Here is a 23940-nt window from a genome sequence, read left to right as displayed (position 1 = left end):
AAGATGTCAGAGGAGAGTAAACATATTAAATATAAAGTAGCAGAAAATTCCTTTTATCTTTTAGAATAAAACTGGAAAGTCACTTCCTTATTAATCTAGTTTTGTAGTATAAGACAAGACAGGTAGGAAAAAAACGCTCTCCATATTGTCTTTGAATTAAAGACTAAAAAACTTCATTATTTTCTATTTATTCCATTTCTGTCAATAAGCAGACACACATAAATTATAGTTGTTTGTTGATGTTGTTTTAATCTACTGAAATTAGAGATACATTTCACATGGACTGGTCTTTCAGGCTCTGAAATCAGTGTCAGCTCTTATCTATCTTCATTAAACTTTTTGAGTTACAATTGTATGATTGCCAACTTCTACTTAAAGTGATAAATCTAAGAGATTTTTCCATTCTCAATCTGAAATTATTGTACAGATTCCCTCTGTTTCTTGATACTGTTTTCATGTGAAATTTTACATGATTTTCAATGGAACAGGTTTTGAAAACCTGGGAAAATATTAATGTATCTTTGAGGAGAAATGAATTACCCTTTATTATTTTAATGATAATAAATTAAAATTTGCCATCAATTCTAAGAAGAAATAATTCAGGGACTTTTTTCTGGTTTAAAACTAAAGGCAAGTTTATTATAAAATAGAGAAATTTATTTTTACATCATCATGAGAAAATACTATTAACATTTTTTATTTTTCCTAAGCAGGCATACATTTTTTAAAAAATGGATTGCCATTACGTATCATATTTTATAACCTGCTATTTTCACTTAACTATGAAATAAATTTTTTCAACTATGCCATGAATTATATATTCCCTTAAACTTTATTGTTCTTGGTTGTATAGTACTTCTCAGACAGATGTATCATAATTTATTTAACAGAGCCTCTATAATTGGATATTTATCTGTTTCTAAATTGTTTCTATTTTAAATAAAGCTACAGTAGACATCTGGATGCCTGTCTTCTCACTAGTTTTAGATAAAATCCAAAAAGTGAAGTTGCTGGGCCAGTTGATATAAACACTCATAATGCCAAATTGCTCTCTGGAAAGGTAGTACTAATTTAAAATTGCTACTGTTCCAGTCCTTGGCAAATCTGTGTACTCTGTTTTTAAATATTAGTCATATTGATAGCAAAAGTATCCAGATTTAATTTGTGTCTGTTTGATGACTAGTGAAATTGAGCATTTTTTTTCTTTTTTATTTGGGGAGCAGATAGAAGTTGTTGGTTTATAATATGTAATTTTTCTCTAGTTAATTCTAGTCATATTCTTTGTGCAGTTGTCTCTTGGTGTGCCTTAATTTCTTTTACTTTTTTAAGCCCAAATATTGATTTGAGGTGAAATATAGTAGGAAAAACATAATAGAAAAGTCTTTCTTTGGCATGAAACATCAAAATGTAATATTTTATGGAAATAATAGCTTTTGTTGTAAACTTTCTACAAGGAACATTAGTTTATGAGTTTTTTATTCTCATGAGTATACTACCGTTTTTAGTGGGTTTTTTTCACTCTGTAAATATAAATGAAGTTCTAGAATATTCTTAGAATTGAATATGTTCTTTCTGTTAATATACCTTTAAGGATCTTTATCTTTAAAGTCAATACTCTTCAGATGATCACAAGTCTAAACGCGTAGAGAATCAGGGTTTGGACTTAAAATAATGTGCTTTTGGGATTTAGAATTAAAGTAAGGGTAAATGGCAGATGTAGTTGTTTGTCACTTTAAACAAACAAACTAATAAATAAAAGGGAAGAGGAAGGGAATGAAAGACCATTTCCTTACCAGCAATCACACAGTTTATTGTCTAGGAAATAAAAAAGAAGAAAACAGAAAGTAAGAAAAAGAAAAAAGAAAAGAGCCAGTTTTGTGTACTGTCGAGCACACAGATGTTCCACTTGGCAGCCACACAGGACTAGGCAGGATCAGGGTTTGTGCAGACGTAGAATGTGAGGCTTCTTTGTTGGAGACAAAGTGTTGCCTGTGGTGGGAATTGCGGCAGTGATGGGAAAGTATCGTGATGTATTGTTGGATTACTGTGATTTTCAATAGAGACAGCACATTAAAGTAACTTTGTGGGCAGTGGATTGTTCCAGCCAAGCCTGGCTAATAACACGCTCATCTTGGCAAACTCTGTTGAAAAGGTAGAAGAGCTGGCGTAGGTTTGTGGTCATGGAGCCTGTTCCTTTCTTGGGCATCAGAATTCCTTTTGCAAGCACTAGTTTTTAACAACCAATTTGTTTCACATCATCCCACAAAAGAGTTTGTGAATGTAAAGTTAGAACTGTAACCAGCTTTTCAAATGGAACTCTTCCGTTTTTGGATAATTACTGAACTAGTCTGTTTCTGAATTGTTGTAGAAAATATCTTTTTAATTGAGTTGCTTCTTCTCAACCCACTGGATCATTTGGGATGAGCTTTTGTTACAAAATAGAAGGTGCATGGCTTACATGTTTTACATTTTAGCAATCTCTTTGTGTATAGCTGGAGTGTGTTTTTGTTTAAACATAAATACTACATTGTGAAATGCTTGGACCATGTGTTTTAAATCTAATCATTAGAAAGCAAAAGTGAGTATATAATTTGCTTGCCAGTGTTTTCTGTCCTGATTTTCCATATGGTTTGCCTGAAATAGAACGATTACCTTAGATGTTAACTGTATTTTAAGGTTAACATTTAATCTTGAAGGATTGATATTGAATTTTTTGTTGTTGTTCCTTCCTTCCCCCTGTTTATGTTAAATATCATATTGGGTGAGTTTTTATGAACTTTTAATTGCTTGTATAAAATCTGAATGAGAATGCAAAGGAAATTTTTTTTAAAGTAGTAAAGACTAGTATCTTTAAGAAACCCCTAACTAAATAGGGTTGTTGAATGAGAGATTGAACTAGTGTGTACATGAAGGTTCATGGAGATTCAACTTGTATATTCATAGACTTTGTCAGAACCATAGATACCTACCTAGTCAACTCTTTCTTTTGGCAAAAAACATCAACTCTCTTTTGGAGACCCAGAGAAATTAACCAGGAATATTCTCTTTGTTAATGAGGTGTCAGAACCTGATTGTAATGCTCTTAATTCTCCTGTCTTAGTCCTCTCTTGTACATCTTTCAGTCTCGTCAAATCAAAGAATGTTCATTTACTACTCTTGAACGATTCATCAGATATGTTTTTTACCTTCAAGAAACATAAGCATACACTCATTAAAACTTATTGATAATGAAAGACTTAATAATTTAAGATAATACTAGAAGCTGTATCTCAAAGCAGTACTTTAAAGGCCAAAGGAACTGTGCAAACAATAATTATCCTTGAAACTCAGTAAAAGAATATATGTCTTTAGGCTGTCAAGGAAAATCTTTTTCATAGAAGTTGAGTTTTGAGGTAGGTCTGGATTTTCTTGTCTGCCTCACTGGTGAATTCCCACTCATTCTCTAAAATTTAACATAACTTTCAGTTCTTCTCCTTATGGGTTTCCTGACATTTTTCCCCCTAAGAGAATTCTCTGCATTAATTTACCTCTTGTATGGACTTCCCTGGTGGCTAAGATGGTAAAGTGTCTGCCTACAATGCGGAAGACCTGGGTTCGAGACCTGGGTTCGATCCCTGGGTTGGGAAGATCCTCTGGAGAAGGAAATGGCCTCTAGTATAAATGGCCTCTAACCTCTAGTATAGTGTTCCACATTTCACTGTTGGGCCAAGGATGAGGTATGGGCAGATGGGGAGGAGGGAATATTTTAGGGAAAGGAAGCAGGAAAAAGGAACTCCTCATGGGAGATCAATTACCCAAAGCATAATGATTCACTTTGAACTAATGTAAAGTGGCTCAGCAGTAAAGAATCCTGTAAGGCAGGAAACATGGGTCCCATCCCTGGGTCAGGAAGATCCCCTGCAGAAGGGAATGGCAACCCACTCTGGTATTATTGTCTGGAAAATCCCATGAACAGAGGAGCCTGGTGGACTGCAGTCTGTGGGGTCGCAAAAGAGTCGGACACAACCGAGCAAATAAACAGCAAAACTTCTTGAGATCACAGATTTATTCTTCATACCCTGAATACCTCCTTGGCATATAATGGCAATAAATATGTTTCAAATAAGTTTAACATTTGCATATACTCACACAAATGAGAATTCATAATAACACATTGTTATGTACTGAACTGTCTTCCCCAAATTCATATTTTGAAGCCCTGGTTCCCATTATGACTATATAGGGCCTATGAGGAGGTAATAAAGGTTAAGTGAGATCAGGATGAGGTTAAGGCATTAAGGGTTAGGTGGGGTTAGTATCCAGTGGGATTGGTGTCCTTATAAAAGTGTTAGGGGAAACACACTGACTGAAACTGCCCACCCAGTCCAGGGGCCATAGTAACTATTAATATTTGCATGAGTTATTTGACGGCAGGAGGGTCTAGTAAGGAACGTGGAACAAACAAGCCACCACCAACCAGAAGAGTAGAGGAAAGGTCAAAAGGAAACCCCACATATCTTACTACGTCCCAGAATCTTTCTCACTGGCATCTCTCTTCGCTGAGCAATGCATGTGCCACCAGGAAGGATCCTGAATCAGAGTGATAGGTCAGACCCCAAAACTAATCCCATCGCCATAAAACCCGAGACTGTGAGCCACGTGGCAGAGCAGTCGTCCGGGGTGCCCTTGCCTACCTGTTCTCCACCTGGGCGCCCCTTCCCAGTAAAGTCTCTTGCTTTGTCAGTATGTGTTTCTCCTCAGACAGCTCATTTCCAAGTGTTAGGCAAAAGCTCCATTTAGGGCCCTGGAAGGGGTCCCCCTTCCTGCAACAAAAGGAGGGGGAGACGCGTGAGTCCTCTCTTGCTGTGTGCAAGAGCACAGCAGTCTGCAAGCTGAGAGAGAGTCTTCCAGAGGCCAGATCAGCCAGAACCTTGACCTTGAACTTCAGGCCTCCAGAACTGTGAGAAAATGAATTCCTGATGTTTGAACACCTAGTTTTGTTGCAGCAGCCCAAACACACTAGTATGCACTTCCGTAAACAAATGTAGGAGCAGACATTGTTTTAGAAAATCTCAGAAGCCATGCCTCCCCAGATCCCACCACACATCTCTGAAAACTTTTGTCAACCGCTGTCTATCTTCATAAGAATCTGACTCCATTTCCAAGGCAGTTTGCCAGCCCAGAGGACCTTGCAGCCAGGCTCTGCCAATTATAACAGGAAGTAGATGACTCTGCACTGGCATAAATTGTTTGTTAAAACAAGAATACAAGCGGTGTATTAAAAGGTTCAGCCAGGTTCTACTGTGATCCTGGATGAAGTGTAACCAAGACACGCAGCGTTATCAGTAGGATTAGATCTTTGAGCCTGGATTGTGGTGTGCCAACACAGGTGTATCTGTGCAACACCCTTGCCCACGGATAAATTCCTACTTAGCACTTCAGTCCTCCACACCCAGCGTCTTTCCATCCTCATCTCCTGCAATTCACTTTCCGAAGAGTAGCCAGAATGATCTTAAAAACAAATTTGGTGGCGCATTTCCCCACACCCTTTCCATTGGCGTCTGAGGCACTATGGGTGGCCTGCTCCCTGCCTTCCTGTCCACCATATGACTCCTCCCAGTGTCCCTGTCACTGGGTGCTCTCCAGCCACAGTGGCCTTCTCTAGACATGCCAACTTGTCCTTGCCTTTGAGCCTTTGAATTCACTGTGCCTCTGCCTGAAAGGCTCTGCCCCCATCTTTACACAGCTGGCCCCTGATTTACCATTCTGGGCTCCACTGAAATGTCACTCTTCAGAGATTCCTTCCTTCACCACCCCATTATATGTCTCCTCTCTATAATACCACTTTATTTTAATTTTCTGCATAGCTCTTACTCCTGTCTGATTTGTTTATTTGTCTTTTCCTTCCTACCACAACATAAGCTCCATGAGCCAAAGAACACTGCAACCTTGTCTTTCTTGTTGGTTACTCCAGCATGTGGAAGAGTGCCTGCCACAGATGGGCCTTTAAGAAATATTTGTCAAATGAATGAAGCAATGAACAAACTGACAGGTTGGAGCCCCAGGTCCCTGGCAAGCACTCATGTGGGCCACCTTTCTCAGGGTTCATATACTGTTCTTATATCCTTAGTCATAGGAGTCTTGCTATCCACAGAAAGGCCATTTAGGGCCTAGGAACACACTTCTTCATCAAGAGTCCAGCTGCTTATCCAGTAGATAAGCAATCAACATCCATCAAAAGTTAAACCTAATCTCTTTGAGCCGGAGGTCTTTGAAAACTGTTTTTGTCTACTGATGTCTATCCCTAGATCAACCCACGTGCCAAATCAGCTTACTGGCCCCAGTGAGCCTTACAGCCAGGCCTGCGTTACTTGTGACGGAACAAGTTATATGCCTGAACTATCACTTTGTTAAAGCAAGGCCTGTCCAAACTAGACTCACACTGAACGCTTCCTCTGTCCTTTATTTGCATTCTCTTGGACATCTTCTCAGCAGTCCTAGGAGGTAGATACTGTGGTGATTACCTTTTTACAATAAAGATAAACTTGCCCAGCATTACATAATGATCATAGAATTGTTTGCATAAGATGAGTAAATTGGGTAACAGAATTGTTTTTAGACACTGTCAGTGTGTTATCATGGTCCTAATTATCACTGAACAATAAACCAATAAACAGTGGCTTTCTTTAGCTGTTAAAAGGAAACAATTACTTTTCTTAAATTGGAAGCAAAAAAAAAAAAAATCTTCAACTGGCTGAGCAGAAGCCTCTGGTCACTGTGCAGTCACATTCCTGTTCTGCCAGGAAGGACCCAGCGATCAGGAAGCATGTGCAGCATCCTATAACCCACCGACAACATGCAGGCTGCTCTCAGGACTTTGAATAAATCTGTGTGGCATTGAGACTGGAGCTCAGTTAAGACACATATGACTGGTGGTGGAATGCACTGGGGTCAAATGTAGACTCCCAGTTTGCAGAACCAGTTGTAGAAGTTTTGTGCAGCACTTGAGACTACATATTCACTCGTGTGTGTGTGTGTGTGTGTGTGTGGGTGGGTGCGCGCGCGCGTGCGCGTGCTCAATCACTTAGTCGTGTCCGACTCTTTGTGACTCCACAGACTGTAGGTCGCTAGGCTCCTCTGTCTGTGAGATTTCCCAGGCAAGAGTACTGGAGTGGGTTGCCATTTCCTTCTCCAGTGTATTGATTATAGTCTTCCACAGATGTGATCAAATGCCTGTTACGTATAGTGTATCATGGTGTTACAAAGTAGAGGTTTAAAAGTATCACATTAACAAATTTATTAGAGAGGACCATAGGTAACAGGAAATGGTAGCTATGTTTGGCTTATTTGTCACTTTTCTCACTTGTATCCAAGCAGAAGTGAAGTGAAAGTGAAAGCCACTCAAGTCATGTCTGACTGTGACCCCATGGATTATACAGTCCATGGAATTCTTCAGGTCAGAATACTGGAGTGGATAGCCTTTCCCTTCTCCAGGGGATCTTCCCAACCCAGGGATCAAACCCAGGTCTCCCACATTGCAGGGAGATTCTTTACCAGCTGAGCCACAAGGGAAGCCCATCCAAGCAGAGGGAAGTGACAAGTAGAAAGGGTAAAATATCTTTGTTTTTTGTTCTCAATTAAGTGTGTATTGTATCTGAAACAAAATTTAGCTGGCCATCTGGCAAGCTGTCAAGAAGCATGATTTAGTTTTAAATTCAAACCAGAGGAGTAAGTTAATTGTGCCTAACAGATCTTGCTATCCAGAACTAAGTCCAGGCACCAAAGGAGGTGGTAAGTCATTAATGAGAGTAACTGTACTTCATGCTCTGAAAGAGTTAAGTACTGAAAGGTACACTAAAAATTGATTTAAAATTTTTTACTGCATACCCGGCCTACCTTCTGTTTGGCTGCTCTTTCTTTAACTTGCTTCCCAGCTTTTGTGCTTCCTGATGGTGGGAGACCTAATAAGTATTTTGAGTCATAGACTCATAAAATTTTATAAATGAAAGGAATTTTGGAAGTCATCTAATTCAGCCCTTACTAATTCAAACTCCATCGTGAGATGACCATGCTCATCTGACCATAGTGCTCATCTGTCATGAAAATGCCCTGTGATTTCCTCTAGTAATGCACAAAATAACCAGTTCCCCTTCCAGCCAACCCTGTTAGAAGTTCTTCCTCATATTAAAGCTGAATCTTCCATAAATCTGCCATCCCCTATAACTTCTAACTATTTTTCTTATTTCTGCTTTCTTGGAGGCATACAAAATAGATGCACAAAATAAATATTGTGACCTCTTTAGTATTAAAGACTTCCAAATTCTTTAGACAGGTATAAGATCCTTTTCTACTTTTGTTCAAACTGCTCCTTCCCTTAATTTTTCATTTACATACTACAAGATTCTTTGACTGTCTTCTTTCCAAACAGATGACAATTCCCTAGATGTGGTCAGAAAAGTGAAAGGAGACTGGACTTTTTATGTGGGAAATATAATGTGGAACCTGTGCTTTGCTGTTGTTTAGTCGCTAAGTCATGTCCAGCTCTTTTGCAACCCTGTGGGCTGTAGCCCTTCAGGCTCCTCTGTCCATGAAATTCTCCAGACAAGAATAGTGGAGTGAGTAAAAAGCTATTCCATTCTCCAGAGGATCTTGCTGACACAGGTATTGAACCCAGGTCTCCTGCATTGCAGATAGGTTCTTTACCATCTGAGCCCTCAGGGAAGCCCCTTGTTTAGAGAGAAATACATATTATTAATCTCTTCAGTTTCATAATAGGAAAGCAACTTTGCTTATCTCATATTTGATATGTAAAATGTGCAGGTCTAACTTTCTATGTAATGTCTATGTAATGTCTATGTAATGTAACTTTCTATGTAATGTCTGCACTGCATGCACTTGTTAGGGCAACTAAAGCTTGAACTGACCAAGATTCAGCTCGGTCCCTTGACTGCCATGAACCATTTATCTGGAGTTTGACTGAGACAGAGACTCAGAGAATGTCTGAGAACTCATGAATACTCATAAATACTCAGAGAACTTACGAATACTGTAGCCAATGCTTTTCAAACCAGACTCATTTGAGAAGTTTTTCCTAAATGTGCATGAATCTCCAGCTCCACCCTACTGATTTGGATGGTGTAGGTCTGGGTTAGACCCCAGGCATCAGTATTTTTATAAAAAAAGGAAAGAAAAAAACTGTAAAAAGCTTCCACAGCCAATTGATTGTGTTTTGCCTCTCAGCTCTGACTCCCTGCAGAGTTATCAAGTCTATCCCTGTAAATTATAAAGTAACTTCTGGATTTTATTATCCTCTTCCCTCAGCCCCAAACTCAGACTCAAAGAATGTCTTCAGTCAGTTTTGTCTTCCTTTTGTTTCTTTTGTATATATTGAAGGCTGCTGTCAGACTTGTCCATTTGAGCAATGTTCTAGTTTATATTTGAAATTATTATCCTTTTAGTTATCTGTTACACTTTATATTATATATAAGAATCAATGTAATGAATTTCATAATACCTATTATTTATTGAGTATGTACTATGTGCCATAATGTGTTAAGCATCTCAGCAGCTTTACCAAGTGTTATATACTCACTTTACAGCTAAGTAAGCAGTCCAAGATTTTCAAGGTGGCTCCGTGGTAAAGAATACACCTGCCAACGCAGGAGATGCAGGAGGCGGGGATTCAATCCCCAGGTTGGGAAGATCCTCTGGAATAGGAAGTAACAACACTCAGTATTCTTGCCTGAAAAATTCCATAGACAGAGGAGCCTGGCAGGCTATAGTCCATGGGATCTCAGAGTCGGACATGACTGAGCAACTGAGCACTGAGCACTCAGGCAAGCAGTCCATACGAGCTAAGTGTCTCATACTCAGTCATGGTCAAATCTAGACCTTTCTATGACATTTTAAAACTCATATTCCTTCCTCTGCTGTACCCTGACTAAACTTATCTCTGACAATAAAAGTATACATTTTCTTCTCTCATAAAACAAAACTTGTATACCACAAGGTATATCCTTTTTTTGCTTAGATGCTCTAATTCTAGTTCCAGCTTTGATCTAATGTTAGTTATCAGCATATCTCAGGTACCTGAAGGCATTTATTCCTTCTGTTTCCTTTGGATTTTTTTGTCCTTCCAAATATATATATTCTTTTTTTATTGCATATGTATATTCTGACCAGCAACACATATTTTTTTTTTTTTTTTCAAAAAATAAAAATAGACTCTATATAGTCATTAGGTTTTAGGATATTTCTTTCCCTGATTTCTTGACACATCTTATTTTGCTAACTCTAAGAAAAGTTTATAACTATCATTATTTATGCTATATGTAATATATTACATTGTATGCATGTTCCACATTATTAAAAAGTGAAATATTTTATTGGAAGTTTAAAAATGTTTCATTTCATAAAATAAATCAATGTTTGAACAAGAGATAAAAGCTTGTTTGTGGTACTAACTAGCAAGGCAAGGTTAAAAAGCATTTGGTTTAAGGGAAAAACAAAATCATACATTTATCGTAGAGTTGCAGAAAAAGATTAAATTCCAGGATGATTGCAATTTGAGGAAGTACATTTTAGCATTATGAACAATAATTTAAATTTTAATCAGTTGAATTATTGGAGTTATAATTATTGGAATTATAGAAAGCTAGCACTTTCTACCTTTATTTTTTAACTGTGGCTGTTGTGCTTGATAAGACAGAATAGTTAGTATGGTGGTGAGTCAATCTCATAGGCATCCTACAAACTGAGCAGAAAGAAGCAGCAGACTAGAAACACAGTCAAAGAAACCCAGTGGATGGCATTTGAAAAAGGGAGACACATCTGAAATATACCAAAGAGCCTGCATATAAAATTTTACTTATTTTATTTAAGACTATAATAATATCATGTGTAGCTAATAAAAAGCCTTAACATTTTGCATTTTGTACGTATATTGAATCAGTTTTGCACTCAGTAGCTCTCGGCACTGTATGAGTTTTCAAACACTCTAAGTTGTATAAAAGTAGAATAAAATCATTGAACTGCAGAAGACCTTAGGTCTATTCTAAGATTATGCTTTTCAAAGATGGGGAAGTTGATGCCCAGAGAGTTCAATAAAGGAGAACACAATACACACATCCCTTCACGCTCCTGTGCAGGCACTCTCCCTTACAGATGCGTGCGCGGGCACACACATGCAAAGTGTGGCTTCACAGAGAGGCCAGCGTTACTGTGAATGTTTGTACGAATTAGAAAAAACAAATAGGGAGTAATTAAACCATTAAAGATATCTTAGCTGTTTCTCTCCAAAAAAGAAAAGAAAATTTTACTCCCAAAGTATTAAAACTTTAAAATAACAAATCACAAGAAAATCAGGAAAAGTTCTAAAATATTTTAACTTGTTGGGATGAAAACATAAATGGTTAATGATTTGAAAACAACTGTTCTTGAAATCTCTGTGAACTTTGATTATAGTAAGGCAGCTAAATTGACTTCCAAAGGCAGAATTCCTTACGAAATTCTCTTTGGATACTGAGATTCAATCCAAGACTTGTATTTGTCGGCTTTGTATTATTTAATTTATGTATATCAAAGAACTAGTCAAGACACTGTCTCTATTTTAAGTCTATGAGAACCGTCAGCAGCCTGCACTGACAGATGTTAAAGAATGTCTGTGGAAAGAATGTCAAAACCCCCTCCAAAGGAAAGTTTTTAAACCATGTCCTTAATACAGAAATGCAAAACCAGATTTAATTGCCCTTTTCCTAAACAGCTCAGACATGCAGACTCACTTACTGCAGCATATGGTCTGCGAAAGTGCACATGGAAGAGAGCGGTTGTGGTGGAGCCTGAGATTGAATCCGTTTAGGCTGGAATTCACAAAGATCCAGCAGAGGCAAGCGTTCAAAGTTAAAGAAACACATTGACCAGTGAAAACATGGGCTATTTTCATTTTGAACGTACTCATTGGAGACGTCCTATTCGCTTTCAAGACAGCAGTATTCAACGGTTCTAATATGAAATACAGCATTTCTGAAAAACTAATATCTAAGGTTTTTTTTTCCTCCTAATTAAAAAAAGGTATAAAAAATAGACAACCTTGCATGAAGTCATTCAGGTTTTTTTTATATATATATAATTTATTATTTGTTACCACTGAAAGTAACCATTTTTCTAATTAAAACAATTACTTGGGTGACAGCAACATGGTTTACATTTTATTTCAAAGGGATGACATTATGAGACTACATGAAGTAGTAACTTCTTATCACTCCCAAAGGGATTAGGTTTACAGTTCTTGGAAGAAGTCAAGGTAATTGAGAACTGAAGAAAAGGAAGAGGAAAAAAAATCTGTAAATCGTCTTAAACAACTTTGTGGTATTGGCAAATGACTTCATGTATCTTAATTTTCTACCTATAACGTGGAGTAAGCTATCTTTACAGGGAATTTTGTTTTAACCTCTAAATATCTAAAAGACAGTTCAATTGCTATGTGTCTAGTACAGTGTCACACAGATATGAGGGAAAATATAAAAGGTAACAGAATGGAAAGAAACACATGAGAAGTTAGAAATGGCAAGCATGGATTTGATGGTTTAGTCTTGCTGGAATCTAATTAGGAATAGCTATTTATTATAACAAATTACTTCAAAGTGCTATTTTTCTGGTAAAACCAGCGTTTCTGTCAGTGATTATGCTTATATATTTGTAAGACAAGTATTTTACTATTTTTATTGTCAATTTGAAGTTGTCTACAGCTGCACTGTTGTAAGACAAGTATTTTGCTATTTTTATTGTCAATTTGAAGTTGTCTACAGCTGCACTGTTTAAATTTAATTCAAATTACATAAAATTAGAAAATTGGTTCCTCTCCACATTGGGTATATTTCAAGTGTTCCATGACCACATTATATAGAATGTTTCTGTCATTATAGAAAGTTATGTTTTGGAATTGTTGATATTTTAATTAAGTTTTATCAATGTATTCCATTGAAAGTCAAGAAGATAAATTGTATATTTTTGGGTAGTAGGTATGTATGCCAGTGTTCTTAGTCACTCAGTCATGTCCAACTCTGGGCAACCCCATGGACTGAAGCCCACCAGGCACCTCTGTCCATGGGTATTCTCCAGGCAAGAATCCTAGAGTGGGTTGCCATTTCCTTCTCCGGGGGTCTTCCTGACCCAGGGATCGAACCTGGGTTTCCTGCATTGCAGGCAGATTCTTTACCAGCTTAGCTAGGAGGGAAGCCGAGTTTTATCAACGTATTCCATTGAAAGCCAAGAAGATAAATTGTATATTTTTAGATATCAGATATAGAAGAGACTGATCTCCTCCCAGTACAAAGAATAAGCAAAAGTTGAAGCCGTAAAGAAGATACATTTAACCCATGTGTGTGTGTCTGCATGCCAAGTCACTGCAGTTGTGTCCGACTTTTTGCAACCCCATGGACTATAACCCCCTAGGCTCCTCTGTCCATGGGATTCTCCAGGCAAGAATACTGGAGTGGGTTGTCATGCCTTTCTGCATGATATCTTCCTGACCCAGGGGTCAAACCTGCATCTCTTACAGGTTGAAATTGGCATGTGGGTTCTTTACCACTAGAGCCACCGGGGAAGCCCTTAACCCATGTAGCAAGACACAAAAATGAAATGACGGTGTTGCTTATGACAGTGTGATTTTTCTGAAATTGTGAACAACTCTTGGTAACATTCTGGACAAAATCAGTCTTCCCTTAATTTACATTGTAATCTCATTCTTGAAAATATAGTGTTCACTTAAACTCTTATTTTTAAAAAAAACAACCTATAAAAAATATTTAGCAGACAGAGTTCCAGGCTTAGATCACTGCAAGCAGATTTTTCACCGCTGTCAATGGCTAGTAGGACAGCTCTTGCATGGAAGAGTTCCTTGCATTACACAATGTCTCCATCCCATCCACGCCTGCTAGATGTCAGCCTGATCTTTGTGACAACCAAACAGCACCTCTGAACATTTCCAATACATCTTGATATAAATATTTGGTATAAATATTCAAGATGGTAGCCTCCTTCAACTTCTTAAGATTGTCATCTTAAGCCTATTCTTTTGTTGCATACATTTTTTAATTTAATTTTTCCCATGTTTTTTATTTTTTAATTAAAGTGAGGAACCTCTTGATGAACGTGAAAGAAGAGAATGAAAAAGTTGGCTCAAAGCTCAACATTCAGAAAACTAAGATCATGGCATGTGGTCCCATCACTTCATGGCAAATAGATGGGGAAACAGTGGCTTACTTTATTTTGAGGGGCTCCAAAATCACTGCAAATTGTGATTGCAGCCATGAAATTAAAAGACGCTTACTCCTTGGAAGGAAAGTTATGACCAATCTAACAGCATATTAAAAAGCAGAGACATTACTTTGCCAACGAAGTTCCATCTACTCAAGGCTATGGTTTTTCCACTAGTCATGTATGGATGTGAGAGTTGAACTATAAAGAAAGCTGAGCTCCAAAGAATTTGTGCTTTTGAACTGTAGTGTTGGAGAAGACTCTTGAGAGTCCCTTGGACTGCAAGGAGATCCAACCAGTCCATCCTAAAGGAAATCAGTCCTGAATATTCTTTGGAAGGACTGATGTTGAAGTTGAAACTCCAGTACTTTGGCCACCTGATGCAAAGAACTGACTCATGTGAAAAGACCCTGATGCTGGGAAAGATTGAAGGCAGGAGGAGAAGGGGACAACAGAGGCTGAGATGGTTGGATGACATCACCAACTTAGAGGACATGACTTTGGGTAAACTCCAGGAGTTGGTGATGGACAGGGAGGCCTGGCATGCTGCAGTCCATGGGGTTGCAAAGAGTCGGATGCAACTGAGCAACTGAACTGAACTGATAATTAACAATATTGTATTAGTTTCTGGTATACAGCAAAGTGATTCAGTTATATATTTTTTCTTATTCTTTTTCATTATAGTTTATTGTAAGATATTGAATATAGTTCTCTATACAGTAGGACCATGTTGTTTATTTATTTTACATCCAGTGTTCTTGCCTGGAAAATCCCATGGAGGGAGGAGCCTGGTAGGCTGCAGTCCATTGGGTTGCAAAGAGTCAGACATGACTGAGCGACTTCACTTTCATTTTTCACTTTCATGCATTGGAGAAGGAAATGGCAACCCACTCCAGTGTTCTTGCCTGGAGAATCCCAGGGATGGGGGAGCCTGGTGGGCTGCCGTCTATGGGATCACACAGAGTCGGACATGACTGAAGTGACTTAGCAGCAGCAGCAGCAGTTTGTATCTACTAATCCCAAACTCTTAATTTATACCTCCTCCCTACCCTGTTCCATATTTTTTTAATTGAAAATATTGTGCTGCTGTGCACCTAATTCTCTTTAAGACTTGTCCTTATTCATTCATAATAGGGTTAGACTTATGGAAGTGACCAGGGGTAATAAAAGAAAAATTCCATCTTTCCTTACATATGCTGTGAACTTTTGTCTTATTTACACTAGAAAATGAGGCTGTGGTAGAGGTTGGCTGTCCCACTTACAGCTGTGTGGCTGCAAGCAGTGGCCCGGTGAGCTTGTTGCCTGAAGTCCTAAGTCTCCTTAAGAAACACACTGGAAATAAAACAACAGAAATAATTATAAGGCCATGTTGTCGTGTAGATAGAATGAGAACCCATTCCTTTTACCTCAAAAACTATTTATTGTTGTTGTTCATTGATTGTTGTTGGACACAACATACCTAAGCCGTGTCCAGCTCTTTGCAACCCCATGGACTGCAGCACGCCAGGCTTCCCGGTCCTTCACCATCTCTGCAGTTTGCTGAAACTCATGTCCATTGAGTCGATGATGCCATCCAACCATCTCATCCTCTGTTCCCCCCTTCTCCTCCTGCCAGCAATCTTTCCCAGCATCAGAGTCTTTACCATGAATTGACTCTTTTCCTAAGGTGACTAGAGATTGGAGCTTCAGCTTCAGCATCAGTCCTTGCAGTGAACATCCAGGGTTAATTTCCTTTCGGTCTGACTGGTTTGATCTTGCTGTCCAAGGGGGTTTTGGAGTCTTCTCCCAGCACCACAGTTCGAAAGCATCAACTCTTCGGCACTCAGCCTTCTTTGTGGTCCAATTCCACATTTGTACACGACTACTGGAAAAACCATAGCTTTGACTCTCCAGACCTTTGTTGGCAAAACAATGTTTGAATACACTCTCTAGGTTTGTTATAGCTTTTCTTCCAAGGAGCAAGCATCTTTTAATTTCCTGGCTGCAGTCACTGTCCACAGTGATTTTGAAGCCCAAGAAAATAAAATCTGTCACTGTTTCCACTTTTTCCCCTTCTATTTTCCATGAAGTGATGGGACTGGATGCCATGATCTTAGGGTATTTTTTTTACTGTTGAGTTTTAAGCCAGCTTTTTCACTCTCCTCTTTCGCCCTCTTTGAGAGGCTCTTTAGTTCCTCTTCATTTTCTGCCATTAGAGTGGTATCATCTGCATATCTGTTTCTCCCAACAATCTTAATTCCAGTTTGTGATTCACCTAGCCTGGCATTTCACATGATGTACTCTGCATATAAGTTAAATAAGCAGGGTGACAATATACAGCTTTGTCGTACTCCTTTCCCAATTATATTATATAATTATATTATATCCAGAAATATAAACAGACTTAAAATCTAGAACAGAACTTCTTAATCTTAGAGGTCCGTAGATGACCTTCAGGTAATCTGTGAACCTCTTGAAATTGTACCCCAGTTATATTTATGGGCATTTGTGTGACTTTTAGAAGGAAGAGTCCACTGATAAAATAAAAGAAATGAGGGAAAACTAATTAAAAGAATAATTTTTTGTGCGTGCATGCTTAGTAGTGTTTGACTCTTTGTGACCCCATGCACCCCATGGACATGCCAAGGCTCCTCTGTCCATGGAATTTTCCAGGCAAGAATATGGGAATGGTTTGCCATTTCCTCCTTCAGGGGATCTTCCCAAGCCAAGGATCAAACCTGTGTTTCTTGCATCTCTTGCATTGGCAGGTAGATTCTTTACCAACTGTGCCTCCTTGGAAGTCCAAAAGAAGAATAAAACCTCATTATAGAGAAGGGCTTCCCTGGTGGCTCAGATGGTAAAGAATCCTCCTACAATGCAAGAGACCCAGGTTCAATCCCTGAGTCAGGAAGATCCCCTGGAGAAGGGAATGGCAACCTACTCCAGCATTCTTGCCTGGAGAATTCCAGGGACAGAGGAGTCTGGCGGGCTACAGTTCATGGGGTCACAAAGAGTCAGACATGACCAAGTGACTAAGACACATAGAAGACAGAGGAAGTCGAGTCAGTTCTATAAAGAAAGGGATATTTGACAGGTTCGAAGTTAAGTCTGCTATTGAAATAGTCAATTTTAAAAGAAGAAGAAAAATTATGAGCCTATTGAAAGGATCATCTTCCCCTTCCAAGAAATAGTTGTGTGCTAAAAATAGATTCACTGAACTCCATCAAGAATTAAGGAGTGATAGGAGAAGGTAAAATTAGACAGCTCTGCCTGCCCCTCAGTGTTCATTGAGCCCCTGTCAAAAAGAACACTAGAGTGGATGAGTCACTGTGACCCTTCTGTGACTCACCATATATTTCTACTTTATTGTTTTCAGGTATAATATAGCTAAGGCGGGGAAGTGTGGACCATTAAATGTTAATGTAGCTAAGGCAGGGAGGTGTGGACCATTAAATGTGGCGTGAATGTGGTGTGTAGTTCTGTGAGTTTTACTTGCTTTTGTTCAGTGCTAGTTTGCCTCACATCCTCAAAAGAAATTCAACATTCATTTTTAAATAAATTTTTTCTTTTTGGTAGGACATTTATAATATATTTTAAGAGAGGAATGTTTATACTATTAAAATAAGTAAGATTTGAATCAAAGCAAATTATTGAAAGAAAACTCATCCCCAAAGCTTACTGTCTGTAGAAATCCTTTAACTGATTTAATTATAACTTGAAATTATATCTGGGAGTGTTCTTATTTTTTTTCTTGTAGTCATAATTTTTTAATTGGAGTATAGTTGCTTTACACTGCTGACGTTTCTGATGTATAGCAAAGTGAATCAGCCTTACATCTACCTATATCCCTTGAGAGTGTTCTTGTACCCTCCATCATGCCAAAGCTGGAACATCTACTGTCACTGGGTTTGTTTTGATGGTGATGGTGGTGGTAGTGGTGGTGATTGATGATGGCAGCCAACATTTATTGAGCATGTATAAGGACTTGGCAGGTGTGTTAACTCATTTTATGCTCATAGTAACCTGAAAGTGAAGTCACTCAGTCCTGTCCGACTCTTTGTGACTCCATGGGCTGTAGCCTGCCAGGCTCCTCCATCCATGGGATTTTCTGGGCAAGAATAATGGAGTGGGTTGCTGTTTCCTTCTCCAGAGGATCTTCCTGACCCAGGGATCAAACATGGGTCTCCCGCACTGCAGGCCGACTCTACTGTCTGAGACACCAGTTCAGTTCAGTTCAGTCGCTCAGTCGCGTCTGACTCTTTGCAACTCCATGAACTGCAGCACTCCAGGCCTCCCTGTCCATCACCAACTCATGGAGTTTACCCAGACTCATATCCATTGAGTCGGTGATGCCATCCAACCATCTCATCCTCTGTTGACCCCTTCTCCTCCTGCCCTCAATCTTTCCCAGAATCAGGGTCTTTTCAAATGAGTCAGCCCTTCGCATCAGGTGGCCAAAGTATTGGAGTTTCAGGTTCAACATCAGTCCTTCCAGTGAACACCTAGGACTAATCTCCTTTGGAATGGACTGGTTGGATCTCCTTGCAGTCCAAGGGGCTCTAAAGAGTCTTCTCCAACACCACGGTTCAAAAGCATCAATTCTTCGGTGCTCAGCTTTCTTTACAGTCCAACTCTCACATCCATATATGACTACTGGAAAAACCATAGCCTTGAGTAGATGGACCTTTGTTGACAAAGTAATGTCTCTGCTTTTTAATATGCTGTCTAGGTTGGTTACAGCTTGCCTTCCAAGGAGTAAGCGTCTTTTAATTTTATGGCTGTGATCACCATCTGCAGTGATTTTGGAGCCCCCCAAAATAAAGTCAGCCACTGTTTCCACTGTTTCCCCATCTATTTGCCATGAAGTGATGGGATCAGATGCCATGATCTTTGTTTTCTGAATGTTGAGCTTTAAGCCAACTTTTTAACTCTCCTCTTTCATTTTCAACAAGAGGCTCTTTAGTTCTTCACTTTCTGCCATAAGGGTGGTATCATCTGCATATCTGAGGTTATTGATGTTTCTCCTGGCAATCTTGATTCTAGCGTGTGCTTCTTCCAGCCCAGTGTTTCTCATGATGCACTCTGCATAGAAGTTAAATAAGCATGGTGACAATATACAGCCTTGACGTACGCCTATTCCTATTTTGAACCAGTCTGTTGTTCCATGTCCATTTCTAACTGTTGCTTCCTGACCTGCATATAGGTTTCTCAAGAGGCAGGTCAGGTGGTCTGGTATTCTCATCTCTTTCAGAATTTTCCATAGTTTATTGTGATCCACACAGTCAAAGGCTTTGGCATAGTCAGTAAAGCAGAAGTAGATGTTTTTCTTGAACTCTCTTGCTTTTTCGATGATCCAGCAGATATTGGCAATTTGATCTCTGGTTTCTCTGCCTTTTTTAAAACCAGGTTGAACATCTGGAAGTTCACCTGGAAGTTCGTCTGGTGTCATCTGAGACACTAGGGAAACCCATAATTATTATTTCAATTTTACAAATGAGGAAACTGAAATAGAGATGAAGTAACTAGCTCAGAGCTGCATGTTTAGGGGTGGAGCTGGGCATGTTTCTAATCATCTGGCTCCAGAGTCTACAGTCTTCACCACCTCATTGCATTTTCTGGATATTTATACTTAGGCCAAAATCTTTGACTAAAAGGAGCATTTGGAAACTGTATGAGCAATGCAGTCTTGGGGAAGGAGTGTACTGGCATATTTATTTTAAATCTTGTTATGTGAAACAATGGAAACCCAAATGGGAAGACTAAGTGGTATAAGTGATTATCAAAGACTGCAGTACTGGAGGGTCACCTCAAATTACATTGGCGGAAATGGAGTTCTCTGAAATATATCAGTCATTTCTTTACTTCCCTCTAATGAAGTATTTCAAACTTAAAGCAAGGATAAACTCCACATTAATGGTATGGCTGCTGTTCCTGTGAGTGAGGACTACCAACCTTTCTGCATCCTGGGTTTCTCAGAGGGAACCGTCTGTGTGTGCGAGAGTCAGTCCCGCCCCAGTGGTCACCAGGCTTTGTTCAAGGGACTCTTTTAAGGTGCATTTCTCCTTTATATGTTGTCATTGCCTGGCTTTATTTTATTTGGTTAGTCTAAATTACTCATCCTGAAGTTTGTTGGTTTTGTCATCACTTGTGGAAAACATCTGTTACTCTGAAAGGCTGTTCACGGTGGCTGCAAAGTCCGTCAGAGGTCCTCGTTTTACTGGCCCTTTGTATGTATGTTGGATGCCGTGCGTTGTATATAATACAGGTGGTTCTAGGCCAGATTTTTCTCAAATGCTGATCAGAGAAGACTACATGTGCTTACCTGGGGAGCTTTAAAAAGGCAAATTCCCCTGCAGCCCCTCCCTAGGTGAGCACTGAAGAATTCAGGATGTGAAAAATCTCAGCATACTGGCCCCAGATCACTAAGATGCCTGTGGAAGGAATGATTTCAATGAGCCCCAACACTTGAATCTTCCCATACGTAGAAAAGTAGAAAGCACTAAATTCCTTAACTTTTGAGATAATCTGGTTTTCTTAATTCATAAAAATACTTTTGATGTTCAGACTACCCGCCCTTTGTTGCAAACTTCTGTATAACCTGACTCCTCCCCTCTCCTTGCCCCTCCATGCCCCCGCCTCCTCAGAGCAGTTCTCTCAGGGTTACCTGAAATGCTGTCTCCCAGGCGTGAAGTCCTAAAAATTCCCACCGAATGAAACATAACTCTTAACAACAAAAAAAGCAAATTCCTGAGTCCCACCCCAGATCTGCCAACTCACTCTCTGGGGTTGCTTCCTCATGTGCATTTTTAAGGAGCACTGCGGTTGCTTCTGGTGTGTGAAATGTATAGGTCTCCTCTGGGTACTATGAGAGGGATGGATGAGATAAAAGCCCTGCCCTTAATGAGCTATGGTCTGCTAGGGAAGATGACACATAGAAATAATGCACAGGGAAAAGTAAGTACCATAAAAGTAGAAACAGCTACTTCCAGACAACTGAAGTCAGAGAATCTTCTAGAGGTGTTTTTGTTGTTGTTGTTCAGTGCACAGTGTGGGTGATTCTTGATTCATTCAGCACACGTAAAGGCCTGCAGCTCACTTTTCATTTCTGGTACCAACTCACTGGGTAGCTTCTTGAATTTCCATACTTTTTAGAGATGAATGCAAAACTTTCATATTATTAAAGGCTCCCCCACCTAAACATAGGGACAGTTTTGCTTTCCATAAACTACCAAGCGTACTGGACACTCGTGGTATTTCTGATTTTATTTTTGTAACAGGAGATTGCTAACATTTACAAGACACAGGACTGTCTCCACTGAGAGCTGCCCCTTCCGTGTGACTATGCCCAGATAGCGTGTCCCAAGTGTTTGTGCGTGTTCAACTCTTTTCATTAAAAGAAAAACAATCACTGTTCCCCTTTATCATGGTCAGTTTATTATCTAACTCTGAACAATGGAAGAAGAAAACTAACATTTAATAACCACAGTGCACCAGGCTCTGTGCCAGGCAGACTTCAGGGAGGTTGAGTAAATGAGCCAGGCCACACAGCAGCTAAAGCCAAGAGAATGGAGCATCTAGACTGTCGATGAGGTGGTGGCTTTTGTCAGCAAGTGTCTTGTTAATTTGTTGACATACATTTGCGTTCCTGCTGCTTTGGCCCTGGAAGGATGCAGATGTAAACACAGTGACAAATCTTAGGGAGCATTTGATCTAATGAGAAACCAGAGATTTACACAGATAACCAATAGAGGTGAGTGAAGGGCACTAACATTTGTGCTTACTTGGCTACGCTGTCTTTCTTGGGAATTCCAGTCACAGAATCGACATTCTGATAAGGAGAATGTGGAAACTCTCAAGGCCTGCGTTTGATACATTCTACCTGGATACCTGGGAACCAACAGGATTTTTTCATAAGGAAGGTCCAAGCAGTGCGGCAGTGCAAAAGGCAAAGAGAAGTAGGATGGGAATTTCTGTTTTCTAAGAGTATAAAGCTAGGCCTTGCTATTCTAGGATATCTCTTCAGTTTTTTTAAACAAAGAAGTATGATCTGTGCCATCACATGCACACACCCACGTACATATATATAAATATACATATAGAAAGACTAGGAAGTGTGACTGACGTTGTGATTTTTCAAATTTTACAGAAGGACATTTTGTTCTGTAATCAGAAAGAAAAATGACTTAGAAAAAAGCCAAATAACCTACAGGTTTACTTGATGAATCACCTATAAATTCCTCCAGAATACCTAATCAAACATTATGTGGAGGCTATTCACTGTATGGTCTACCAAAATCATTTTCTTTTTTTGGGAGAACTCTGTTTCTTCATTTTCTGTTTATATAAAATTATTTTAATTTTAAAATTACCTTAGAGCACTTGAGGTGTATATGTAGATGTTTTTAAGAAAGAGTTGTGATTTTCATTCAGTAGCAATATTTTCACTCTCTGTACCTTTTCGTAATGTTGATATTAAGCTCTTAAAATGATTGATCAAGGAAGAAAGCTAAATGAGCATCGGTTTTCACTTGGGATTGTGAAATACTTGAATATTTTTGTTTTTACCAAATGGAGCCATCATACATTGTGGGGCCAGCGTTATATTTTAATTACAGTGCAGTCAATCCCCTATAGTAAGTATTTTGCAGTGAGACTTTTTTCCATTTTGTTTTTCAAAGAAGATACTAATTTTAGAAGACAAAATGTTTCTGAAAACATTTTTTCCCCTTGATACTCTTTGACTTTAAAAATGAATGACATTAAAATAAATGTCAGTTTCAAGGACCAACTTGTTTGAATTTCAGTCTGGAATACATTTTCATTTCAGTTATAAAATCTTTAAAGGTGACTTTAACATAAAAATTCTGATACAACTAAATAACTTTTCTGTCAGAAACAACTATTTCCCTGATACTACTGTTAATTTCCTTATCTGGAGCCAACACAAATTAGAATTAGAACTTGAGTTTGATTTTAGTTGTTCATTTTATGATATGAAGAATTAATGGCATTTTTTTCTTACTATTTAGGAAATACCAGAAAGGAACCAGAGTCCGGCTGCGACTATTAGATCTTGAACTTACATCCAGGTTCCTGGGAGCGACAACAGATACAACCATCCTAGAGGCTGAAGCAGTTCTGTTAGGACTCCAGGAGAGTAAAGACTCAAAATCAAAAGAGGAACGTCGGGAAAATAAATGAACTTTGCTGAGTGCATTCACTCCTTTTATGTTGAATGCAGATATTCAAGAACACAATTAGACAATTATGAATAAATGATTAGAAAAAGACATGGTAAATGAAAGCTATAATTATAGCTCTTATTTGCTAGAATTTTCTTTAGCTGTATCTCCCCTCCCCCTGTTTTTATGCCCGTTCTTTCCTTTTATTGGGAAAGCATAAACTGTACTGAGAAATTCTGTCATTCAATAAATATGTTTTGAGTGTTCACTATGTGTATGCCACTGTTCTAAATACAAAAGAAACAGTGGTAAACAAATCAGATGAAATTGCTTGCCTGTTAGGGCTTACCTTTGGCTGGGGAAATTGACAAGTAAGTAAAATAAATAGCATGTTAGATGGTGATGAGTGCTAAGGACAAAAATACAGCAGAAGGGGCAGAGGATCTGAATAGACGTTTTTCCGAAAAAGACATACAGATGGCCAAGAGTTACATGAGAAGGTGCTCAGCATCAGGGAAATGAGTCAAACCACGAGATCCCACCT

The 23940-nt window shown here is 38.9% G+C and overlaps 1 protein-coding gene across 1 annotated transcript in view; it reads left to right on the top strand.

The window, feature by feature from the left end:
* MRPS28 (mitochondrial ribosomal protein S28) overlaps positions 1-23664 on the top strand; it is a 102179-nt gene extending 78515 nt beyond the window's left edge. Inside the window, exon 3 of the mRNA XM_027561251.1 lies at positions 23244-23664. Coding sequence (XP_027417052.1) covers positions 23244-23415 — 172 coding nt within the window. The 3' untranslated portion in view covers positions 23416-23664. The remainder of the gene's footprint in view (positions 1-23243) is intronic.
* Positions 23665-23940: the final 276 nt, after the last annotated feature.

This window comes from Bos indicus x Bos taurus, chromosome 14, assembly GCF_003369695.1.
Source record: "Bos indicus x Bos taurus breed Angus x Brahman F1 hybrid chromosome 14, Bos_hybrid_MaternalHap_v2.0, whole genome shotgun sequence".
NCBI lineage: Eukaryota > Metazoa > Chordata > Mammalia > Artiodactyla > Bovidae > Bos > Bos indicus x Bos taurus.
This window is presented reverse-complemented; position numbering and strand designations above follow the sequence as displayed.